Source organism: Nicotiana tabacum, chromosome 11, assembly GCF_000715075.1.
Source record: "Nicotiana tabacum cultivar K326 chromosome 11, ASM71507v2, whole genome shotgun sequence".
NCBI classification, from domain to species: domain Eukaryota; kingdom Viridiplantae; phylum Streptophyta; class Magnoliopsida; order Solanales; family Solanaceae; genus Nicotiana; species Nicotiana tabacum.
This window is the reverse complement of record NC_134090.1, coordinates 10,167,344-10,179,519: the sequence shown is the minus strand read 5'-3', so window position 1 is coordinate 10,179,519 and position 12,176 is coordinate 10,167,344. Positions and strand designations below refer to the sequence as shown.

The 12,176-nt window shown below is 33.0% G+C and overlaps 1 protein-coding gene across 9 annotated transcripts; it reads left to right on the top strand.

The window, feature by feature from the left end:
• Positions 1 to 8,451: 8,451 nt before the first annotated feature.
• LOC107810359 (F-box protein FBW2) lies at positions 8,452 to 11,884 on the top strand. 9 transcript variants are annotated; one of them, XM_016635121.2, is made up of 4 exons: positions 8,452 to 8,603; positions 9,159 to 9,246; positions 10,272 to 10,595; positions 10,967 to 11,884. In XM_016635121.2, the coding sequence occupies exons 3-4, from the start codon at positions 10,288 to 10,290 to the stop codon at positions 11,634 to 11,636; spliced, it is 978 nt and encodes a 325-aa protein (XP_016490607.1). In that variant the 5' UTR covers positions 8,452 to 8,603; positions 9,159 to 9,246; positions 10,272 to 10,287; the 3' UTR covers positions 11,637 to 11,884. The 9 variants fall into 9 exon arrangements, with proteins under 9 accessions (XP_016490607.1, XP_016490611.1, XP_016490605.1 ...); XM_016635125.2 differs by having other exon boundaries at positions 10,269 to 10,595; XM_016635119.2 differs by having other exon boundaries at positions 8,546 to 8,702.
• Positions 11,885 to 12,176: the final 292 nt, after the last annotated feature.

Below are 12,176 nucleotides of genomic sequence, written 5' to 3'. Positions count from 1 at the left end.
CTTTCTTTTTTCTTTTTTAATTCATCACCCTTTAAATAGTAAAAATATCTAGAGAGTTTTGCTAAGTCCTCTAAAAGAACGTATGTTATTGCATTCTACTTCTACTGGTGAATTTTATATGATATTAAAAAAAATACCGAAAACTAACCGAACCGTATCGATACCGAAGAGAAACCGACAATGTAAAATTCTTTTACATTGTTGTAGAATAGTTGATGGATCTATACTCTAGCCATTTTTATTTTTTCTTTTTTAATTCATCACCCTTTAAACAGTAAAAATATCTAGAGAGTTTTGCTAAGTCCTCTAAAAGAACGTATGTTATTGCATTCTACTTCTACTGGTGAATTTTATATGATATTAAAAAAATACCGAAAATTAACCGAACCGTATCGATACCGAAGAGAAACCGACATGATTGAGACGGTTTCGAAAAGTTTAATTTTGGTTATACATAATAGAATAACCGAAAAATTGGCATGGTATAAATTTTATAAAATAACCGGTCGAACCGGAACCGTTGACACCCCTACTTCCAAGTGTGTAGCGCCGAGGTTATTTTTACACAAACTTATAATAACAAATTAAATAGCGGTGTAGAATGATCCTATTTATAAAAATCATTTTAGTACTAGGCCATCCTTCATTTACGGGCTGAATATTTTTAGACACTGCTCTTTTGGGCGTGAAATTCAAAAATAGTTAGATTTATAAGTGGTAATTAAAAAATAGTTAGAATTTCAGAAGTAATCGAAATTTAGTCACTTTTCATGTAAAGATAAATCTGAACGAAAATACTATTTAAAAACCGAAAAATATCCCAGCATAATATGCTGGAAGTTCATACACAGGTGCTTCAATCTCCAGTATATTATGGTGGAACTTTCCGTGTATTGGAGTTCCAGCATAATATGCTGGAAGTTCATACACAGATGCAACAATCCCCAGTATATTATGCTAGAACTTTCCGTGTTGCCGCAAAATAGTGACTATTTTTTAATGACTTTACAAATGCTGACTATTTTTTAATTACCAATCTGAAAAATAGCTAGCCCGTGCTATTTCCGCCTCTTTTGTGCCACAAAATGGATTAACATCTGTAACCAGACTAGAGAAAGACAGCCTAACACATTCCTCAGATTACCAATAGGCCTATGATGTTTAATGAATATTAACTCAAATAGCCGCTCACCCTACCATTTAAATTAAAAATAACCGGTGAATATATAATATATGCATAATTTATGTATTATATGTGCCACAAAATGGATTAACATCTATAACTAGAGACTAGAGAAACTCAGAGCCCAACCCATTCCTCAGATTTCCAATAGGCCTATGATGTTTAGGCTAGCTAATACCAGCTAATTCAGCCCATATCTCATCTCAGGGCCCACTCTTGCAAGTTTTTCTTTGGAATCTTTACACAAATAGCTAGTCGGATTCACTATTTACTTTTTCTAGTCGATATATATAAATTGTATATTAATTATACATGATTAAATACATATTATATATGAATTATATATTTAATATACATTCCCCACTGTTTTAATTTAACTGATTAGGTGAAGGCGATAGGTTAATTCTTCCTTTTCTCTTTATCTACATATTATCGTAATGTTGATGCTCTAAAGACAGTCAAAATTACATGACACTATTCATAATTTTGTCACATCCTTACTAAAAATATTATTTTGAATAAATCAAATTATAAGAAACACTTTGAGGAACAACGAAAATATCTTTCAACAAAAAGCAAAATGTACTTTTAAAATTTATGGAGTTATAAAACTACAACCACAATGAGAAGGGGGAACAAGTGAAAATATAGGTGGGTCATCAGCCCATCCTACAAAAAGAAAAAGAAAAAGAAAAAAAGGCAAAATGGCTTCTGACCACTTAAACTTGCATCCAATTATCAACCCGGTAAACAAACTTATAATTTCCTATTTGAACACCTCAACTCGATGGAATGTATCTCCAAACACCTATGCTTTCCTTCGTAACTTACCCTAATTTCCCAAACTGCTCGCCTCTCATCTCATCTACTTTTCACTTGACCCCTTCCCAGTTATCTCTCATTAGTTCACTCCATTTTTTATCCAGTTTTTTTCTTTTCATTATCTTTTAAATATTTCTCATCTCGTTTTCTCATTCTTTCTCAAATATAGTGAGTAGTTTGAGAAAAGAAATGCTATGGCTTTTGAATTTAAGCGAGGACAGAGAGCAATTGGGAATTTTCTGGCCAGATTCGATCTGAAGATGTGTGATTTTACTTATCTCTTATGATTTGAACTTTTTAAAAAAGATATGTGGTTATGTGGTTTGACATTTTAAAAAAGAGATGAAATTTTGACAAATTAATTTTAAAAGTGGAACCCACAAATAACACATGTCAAGCAATAAATGGTTTAGCATATGTTTGACATATTAGCGCAATTGATATACACGCTCGGTTGGATGTGTTTATTAGTATTCATTCCGCAAGTTAAGGTGTTCAAATAGGAAAATTATAAGTTTGTTTACCGGGTTGGCAATTGGGTGCAAATTTAAGTGGCTAGAATATCATTTTGCCAAAAGAAAAAGGGGATGATTTCTTATTGGTTTCTCACTCCGTGTTCAATACCAGTTTTTAGATTCGACTGGGCTGGATTCAAATAGGAAAATTCCACTTTGGTGTATGACGCTCCTTATCAAAGGTGATTGTTTACCCTCAAAATCGGATAACAATTAAATTCGTAAGTGATTTTAAGAATATGCGAATTAATTTGATATAAAACGATAAATTGAATTAGCATGAACAAGTAAAGGTATAATAAATTCAAACTGCGCGAAGATGATGATTCCAGCCTTAGTGTAATGTCCACCTTCAATCCGGGGTCACAATGGCCAATATATATTGATGAACAATTAAGGAGCTTTATTAACAGTAAAAATAGTATTGTATTGCTTTGGAATGCGTGTTACAGCGTGTCTAATGAATTATCAGTCCCCCTTTTATATAGTAGGGGAATCATACTCTAGGTACAATTCTATAAAAGGTAAAAAGTCTTCTGTTTAACTGATTGCCGGTTCCTCATCGATACATGCCGAGATCCACGCCGTGATACCCGGCCGATCGCGGATATCACGACCTTCTGTTGATCGTGTTTGATTGCCCGATAATGTTCTTCGAAGTCTTTCGGGATTGTGATCCCGATATTCTCGAGGGTGACCATCATGCCCCGGGACTCTGACTCGATGAGAACCTTGCCTTAATTTCGGTCCTTCGTCATAGCTAGCGTTTTGGGCTCGATTTATCCTATCGGAGATCAGAGTGTACCGTGAGCCCGATTTTACCCATATACAGTGATATCATTCTCACTTCTTAGCATTCGAACCGAAAACTTTTAATTAAGGATGACATAATATTTATCGCTAGATACTTTTGGTGATAATAAAAGGGGAATGGTGTTAAAAAAGGGGAATGAATGTAGCATTCACTTAAAAGTTAAAACTTATATTCATATTGTACCTTTATATTTTCTGCAAAATTTAAATAGGTCTGATTAATTGGGTCAGGCTCGTACATAAATGGACAGCCTGCTCAAAGACTAGAAGGAGTATAAGAATTTCTAGTATCATGTGTAAAGCGTTTAGTAACACGTACACTGTTAAATTACCTAAAAGCAAAGTACACATAATTATTTACTACTCCTATAAGAATATGTGAACTATTAATAACTAGAGAAAGAGAATAAGTAAAATTGTTGACCATGTCATTATATAGAATTTAAATCCTTAAAATTGTAAAATAAAAAAAAAACTATTACTCCAATGAACCAGGGGTGGAAATTATAGGTAATTCATTTTCTAGCTAAAGGCGAAACATTATGAAGATAATTACACGTTTTCTAAGTCGTGAGCCGAGGGTCTATCCGAAATAGTATTTTTATCTTCACAAGGTAATGGTAAATTTTGTGTACGCACTATCCTGTTCAAATCCTACTTGTAAAATTGCATTGGATTTACTGTTATTGTTGTTGTTGTCGTCAAGTCCCGGCTATCACGAAGTTGAGAATAGAACATATAGAGATTTTTTTAATCTTATTTTTATTATTTGCTTTCCTTATTTTAGTATTTCCTTTCTTAATTAGTTTGAGTGGAAGTTAATAGCTATAAATACTTAGTAGTACTCGTAATTAGGGGAAATTTTTGCATATTGTTGTTATTTGACAAATGTCATTGTGAGGTTGTAGATTGAATGATTTGGATAACAGGAGGTTTTCTCTGTACAGTTTTATTTATTTTTAAAATATTTTTTGCTTCTTCATTTCCAAATGATTTTATGTCACACCAAACTTGCCCAAGTAGATTCCTGAAAAGCAAAAAGATGACTTCTTTTCTGGTCAAATTATTTTTTCTTCAGAACATGTTGATCTTTCACTTTATAATTTTCAGTGCATATTTAGGTAAAATTTAATAATATGTTTCTAAAATATTTCTTAGTTAACACCTAAATTGTTTTTCCACATTTCATTTATAAGGATCTCAAGAGAGGATCTACGTTTAAAATATAATATTCCATTTGTTTGAAAAATCTATTAATTGTATAGAAGAAAATCTATTAATCAATCTTTCATTGTTTCTTTTTCGACCAAATAAGATCTTTTATCATCCCACGAAATTTCAAGGTACAATTTTATTTTTCTAATAATTTCAAAATCCTAATACGTCTTTCGTTAAAAAAAGTTCAGATTTTAATGAACAGTAAAAACCGCATATTTACGACTCGCAGTAGTAGGAACTAGGAATACACAACATAAGAAGACAATTTGTTTTGATAAATTATATTAACGGAAAAGGGCCAAAACTACCCCTATCGTTTGCTAAATGGTTTATAAATACCCTCCGTCCATCTATCCGTCCAAAAAAATATACGACGTTAATTCTATTAATAAAAATACCCCCGCGACTAACGGCAAAATTGGTGAGTCTTTCATTTAATGACGTGACAATTTTTAACTGGACCACGTGGCAATTTTTGACTGGAACAAATAATGAATATTATTTCAACCCATTTACCTTATCCGACCCATTCTTACAAAAATGGGTGGTATCTATCACACCCATTCCACTCATCTGACTTCCCCCTTTCTTCTCTCCAATCATAAACCCCATCTTTGGGAAATGAACATACCAAGAATCAAAGAAGATATCGAAAATGTTAGACCCTCCATCTTCAGCCATATGGATGAATTGAAGTTCGTAGCGATAAATCAATAGCAAACGACTCCAAAAAGTGGAGAACACAACTGCAATTTTCAGTCGCAAATCATTGGCAGCAGTTCTTCGTCTTGTTGAGAGAATGAACTCCAAAAAAATTTCAACCTAAAATCAACTCGAATCAGCTATACAGGTGTTCCTCTTCGATTTACCAGTTGCTTGGATCGTTTCGAACCAGTCCACAAAGTTCTTCAACTTTGTAGCTGGTGTTCTTCGGGTTCATCAACTGATTCAGGCTTCAATAGTAATGAATTCTCGTTCAATGAATCAGGCTACAAAAACAATTCGAAGCTATTTCACCAGCTGAAGCTCAGAAATGTTCGGCAAGTGTTCATCATATTTCAACTTCAAGCTGCCAACCCAAAGTCAACCCAAACCTCTTCAACTTAAACTCAAAATGGAACCACAAGCTCGTCTCAACAATCCGAACAAACCCCATAAACCAATTTGAACAATCGCCCACAAAATCGAAGGAACCCAATTCGTCTTCTTTGTCGAGAAATCGTTTAAAAAATTTCAACTCAAAATCCTAGAAAATCACTCAAATCGATCATAATCCTTCAGATTCGGCTTCAAAATGATGTTTTCAACTAGAATCATGAACATCCAATCGAACTCGAAGCCCTAATTTTCATATTTCAAACGAAATTTAGCTTCTTCGTTAAACTCGGCAGAGACGGGTTTCAATTGTAGCCTCAAATTCAATCTTGCTTCTTCGTAATATTGAATGGGTCAATACTGCAAAGCACAGAAAAATGGATAAATGGGCCGGACTAGGTAAATGGGTAAAAATAAGATCCACATTTGATTTTGGGTTAAAGATTACCACGTGGCCCAGTTAAAAATCATCACATCATTAAATGAAAGACTCACCAATTCTGCCGTTAGTCGTGGGGGTATTTTTGTTAATAGAATTAACGCCATGTATTTTTTTGGACGGATAGATGGATGGAGGGTATTTATAAACCATTTAGCAAACGATTGGGGTAGTTTAGGCCCTTTTTCGTTATATTAAACACCCATATAATATGACTCAATTGCAAATACACCCTCTGTATTTTAAAATCAAACACTTATACCCCTATACTATAAAAATCACATACAAGTATTTGCCCGAAATGTGAATAATATATCCATTAGTAAGTTTTTTAGTGTTTAACTTTAAAAAAATATGAGATATATTTATAACTAAATATATTAAAATACAATTACTAGTATAAGATAAGTTAAAATTGCAAGTAAAAAGTTCCTTCATATTTATAGCACGTTTGGTCAAGCTTCTAAAATTAGCTTCTTCTTTTTTTTGTAAAAGTATTTTCTCAAAAAGTACTTTTGATGAAAAGTAGTTTGTGTTTAACTAATTAATTTGAAAGCACATTTGAACAACAATTAGTATTTGACCAATCTTTTAAAAAGTGTTGCTAAGAGCCCGTCTGGACATAAATTTTTTTTTTCTTTTTTTTTTCAGAATCAACATTTGTTCATAAATTTTCAATTTTCACTTGAAGATGCATTTTGGAAAATTTCAAAAACTAGAAAAAGCAATTTTTCAAAATTTTCACTCAAATCACTCACAAAACTTCAAAAACAACCCAAATTAAAATTTATGTCCAAACACAACTCTAAATATCAAATATCATTTTCACTTGAAAATTTTTTTCACCATTTTTTGAAATTTTACAATTCTTATGTACAAATGCCTACTAATAATATTTTTTGGAAAAGTGTTTTACAAAAAGTTTTTTTGGGAAGAAACTATTTTTTTCAGCTTCTCAAAGCTGCTTTTGCTTTTGCTGAAAAGCATATTCTCATTCTAAAAAATTTGGCCAAACATCTTAACTTTAGAAAAAAATACTTTGGATCAAAAAACGCATTTGCCCAAAAAAAAGTTTGGCCAAACATATTATTAGTAGGATGCTTAGAATTTAATTTGAAAAACGTGCGATATGAATAAATTCACTGAAAACGAGCAAAGCGTTTACCACTAACGGATGCGATAAGATGAATTTGATCTCTTCACCCTTAATCAAACGTTTTGAGCTCTAGTTCTGAGAATAAAAGAAGTCTTGGTAAGAAACACTTTCACCTTTAATAAACCTTATGCCATACAAGTTACTGCTGATACACTATACCAAGTGGAAAAAAAGAAGAAAAAAACAAAGTATTTTTTACGAAAGGTTCTTTATCTCTAATTACCAATTGAGGGTAAAAAAATTTCAATTATCTACTTTACACTTCAACTATACAAAAGGAGACAATTGAGATAGGTACTAGTACTACAAGGGAATCTCAATCATAAATAAGAGGGGGCAGCCACATCCCACAGACCATAAAGACTGAGTTTTTAGAGTCACAATCAATGCTTCATTTTTATTTTTTTACAGTAGCCATAAGTACTCTTTTATCTATACAGTTACTTAACTCACTTCCACACTCAAAACAGAAACCAAACAGGGAAGTAAAAGGTAATAGTAATAATAATAAGAAGAAGAAGAAGAGGAGATCCAAAAAAAAGAAAAAGAAAATTTCAATATAGTACTATTTTTTTTTATCTTTACATGCTGCTAAAATATTTGATTTTATATATAGTAGTAGTTAGTTCATTTTTGAGTATTTAAGATTTAGGCTTGAATTTAATGTGACACTTTTTTACTTATTATTTATTGCTGATGTATACACAAGTCCATATTAAATATGGTGTCTTATCAAAGTGAAAATGACTGATAGGAGTGAGGTATGCAAGCAAATTCCAAATATCATAAGAAATTGGATTTAAGTTATTTACACATATGGTGGCATGAATTTTTTACATCATAAATATTGTACTAATTTAATACTCCTTTGTTATATCATGTTACTTATTATTCATTTAAAATTACCAGTTACTTAATTTACCTTTTGAGTGACATGTTATTAGATATTTCTATAACAACCATCCTATATAACAACATGTTAATATAATAATTAAGTTTTTTCAACTATTTTTTCATATTATGTTACTATAATATATGTCTACTATAATAATATGTCACTGTATAATAACTAGTAAAAAATATCGAAATAAAAACGAGACTGTTATATAGAGGTTTTCGCAGAATAAGGTAAAAGCATAGTAGAACTTAAAACAATTACATTTTGCTGTCTGAAAATACATATTCTCTCAACTTTTTTCACCTTCACATGTTTATTTCTTTATTTATTATTTCTGTCTGTGTAATCAAAATCCTGTTTGCTTTTTGTTTCACTTCTTGTTTCTTTGTTTCATACTACTTAGCTTCTGTATCTCTCTCTCTCTTTATACCCCACAAACAAAAGCAAAGAAAAAGGAACTGAAGGTACTGAACTGAAGCTCCTCATATTACCCTTCATTTTAGGCGGATAAACCGGTGGTTTTTTCACAGATCCAAACACTACCTAGCTAGCTAATCTTTTTGGTTTGCTCTCTTTTTCTGACATTGGTTTTGTATTTTTCTACATTTTCTTTAGTGTCTGTTTGAGTGTTACTCATGATGTTACATTTCATGTCCAAGAAAATTTTCATAAGGGTGTTTGGGAGGAAATTTTGAAGTGACTTTTCTTTAAAGATTTTACCTTTTTGGAAAGTAATTAGTGTTGGTATAAAAAGTTTTTGCCTTTCTTTATTTGTGTATTGAGATTTCCAAAATGTATTTTAAGATATTTATATACTGCTGAAAGAATTTCATAAGGGTGTTTGGGAAATTTTGAATGAAATGACTTTTCTTTAAAGATTTTACCTTTTGGGAAAGTGATAATTGTTGGTGTAAATTTTTTTTTTCTTGCTTTATTTGTGTATTGAGATTTCTAAATTGCATTTGGTTTTTGGGGTTATTTTAGATTTTATATCCTGATTTGAGCATTTCTCTCAACAGGGTATTGGTTAATTTTGAGTGAAGCTGATCTGTGTAGCCATTTGAATCCCATAGCTTGTTTTGCTGTGAGCAGTATGGTTGCGTAAAGGTAATTCATTTATTCTCTTTTCTCTTTTCTTAGAGTTTGATTTGTTCATAATTTCCATGTTTCTCTTGTAAAGATTGTGACTTTATGCTGTTCTTGTTACCAAGTTCATTTCTTTGAGTAAATCTCTCTTTTTCTCTTCACCAGTAACTATCTCATCTTATATTGTGGAGTTGGGGGTGTTGTTTTTTTATTCAAGATTTAATTTTTCCGGTTGCTGTTGGCTCATTGAGTTGATTTTCTTTCTCAAGATTGAATTTTTTAATCGTTATTGTTTGCTCATTGAGTTGAATTTCTTCTGGATTGGATTTTTATGGTTATTGTTTGCGCATTGGGTTGATTTTCTTCTTCAAGATTGGATTTTTCTGGTTATTTTTAGCTCATTGAGTTGAATATCTTCTTCAAAATTGGATTTTTATGGTTATTGTTGGTTCATTGAGTTGATTTTCTTCTTCAAGATTGGATTTTTCTGGTGATTGGATTTTTCTGGTGATTGTTTGCTCATCGAGTTGAATTTCATCTTCAAAATTTGATTTTTATGGTTATTGTTGGTTCATAGAGTTGATTTTCTTCTTCAAGATTGGATTTTTCTGGTGCTTGTTTGCTCGTCGAGTTGAATTTCTTATTCAAGATTTCATTGTTATGTTTATTGTTGGCTCAATTCGTTGGATTTCTTCTTCAAGATTGGATCTTTATGGTTGTTGTTGGCTCATTGAGTTGATTTTCTTCTTCAAAATTGGATTTTTATGGTTATTGTTGGCTCAATGAGCTGATGTTTCTTTAGTTCTATATTAAGTTATTATATTTTCACTACTTTTGCATTTTTTTACTATATTTGGTAAGATTTAGTTTCGATATAATGACTCCACTCTTTTAGCGGCTAAATTCATAAACTTCCTTGAACCTATTTAGTTTTAGACCGAGTCTTTCAGATATGGAATTTGAAATAACATCGGTGGATTGTGATCAAGCTTTGTTCTTTTCTGTGAGCTGGAACTTCTGTCCATGTTTTTTCATTATTATAGCAGAGAAACCAGAGTTAAAATGGAGGAAGGATGCGAGTTTAGACAGTGGGATGAATTGTTACCCGACGCACTTGGGCTAATATTTAGAAACCTTTCCCTTCAAGAGGTGCTAACTGTAGTTCCAAGAGTTTGCAAGTCATGGGGAAAAGCAGTTAAGGGACCTTATTGTTGGCAAGAGATTGACATTGAGGAATGGAGCAAAAACCGCTGCCCGGAGAACCTTGATCGGATGCTTCGATTGCTTATTCCAAGAAGCGGCGGTTCCCTCCGTAAACTCTGTGTCTCTGGTCTCTCGGACAAATCAAGCTTCGAATTCATTGCCAACAAGTTAGTATATCAGTTTCGTTATCTTCATTATTGCAGTTATCTATTTATCACTGGAGATAGACATCTATTTATGTACTATAAGATACTATGCTTCAAAAATTCATATTCGTTCAACTCTTTTTGTATGAACTTTCCGAGTCAATGTACTTGGATACGAGTCTCTATAAGGAAGTCAAATCCTAGGATGATAATAAAGAGTACATTTTGAAAGAAAAAAGAGGAAATATGGAAGTTTTATTGCTTTCGAGTTTATTGCTGATTTAGTTGGAGTTCGGTAGACTTGTCATGTAGCTATCAAGAACATGTCATTTTGTTTCTTATCACCTTTATTTACTTGGAGTAAACGTCTACTTCTTTGTTTTGGTTGCTAGTGCCAAATCTCTGCAGACGTTGCGGTTGCCAAAGTGTGAAATAAGCGATTCCATAGTGGAACAGGTTGCTGGAACGTTTTCCAACATTACATTTTTGGATGTAAGCTACTGCATAAAAATAGGAGCGAGAGCCCTAGAAGCCATAGGAAAGCACTGTAAATGCTTGACTGGTTTGCGTCGAACAATGCACCCCCTTGAGGTTATTGACAAGCTCTCACAAGACGATGAAGCCCTTGTAATAGCTACCACCATGCATAAGCTGAAACAACTAGAAATCGCCTACATGCTAGTTGGTACATTGAGCATAATGGAGATTCTCAAGAACTGCAGGCAGCTCGAGCTGTTGGACGTAAGGGGTTGTTGGAATGTAAACCTTGATGAAAACCTTGTCAAGAAATTCCATAAACTAAAGGTTATCGGACCCCTTGTTGTAGATTGCTACGATAAGAATGGCTGGGACAATTGCTCGGATTATTCAGGTTCTTCTGGCTATATACCATGGGACTTTGTAGCTGGTGACATTGATGACGACTTCGACGATGATGAGATGTCCGATGGGTATTGGGAAGATGATTGGGAAGATGACCTACGTGTGGAGGACGTGGAAATGTGGTTTTATGATGACTTAAATGCTGTGGATGCTGGATATGATTGGCCACAATCTCCTTGAGGTTTGCTGAACAAAGTTCTGTTGATTCAATTTCCACAAGTTTTCATATACTTATCTTCTATATGCTATTGACTCTGCTTATAATACTACTATCTAAATGAAAGTTTGCCTGCTTTCTAAGATGTAAATCTGGTTTCCAAATCCATCTATCCTTTTCCTCTTCTTTCTGCTCCGATTTTCTCCTATTTTCGTCAGATTATATGTACTTCCCGGAATCATATATAATAAAATGATTGCCATTCTATGAACTGATGTAGTTGAGTATATACTTTCTTGAAGCTATCGATGTAGCAAGGCGTTCTGCTATCGCTCTTCCTGTTTTTTAGTACATGTACATTAAAAGGGCAGCCTAGTGCACTAAGCTCCCGTGGGATCAGGGGAAGGGTTGGACCACAAGAGTCTATTAAACACAGCCTTGCCCTGCATGTCTGCAAGAAGCTGTTTCTCCCTTGATCAAATGGCAGCAACTTTACCAGTTACACCAAGGGTCCTCTCACATGTACATTGACACTCACAATTTTAACCATTGTTATTGTCAAT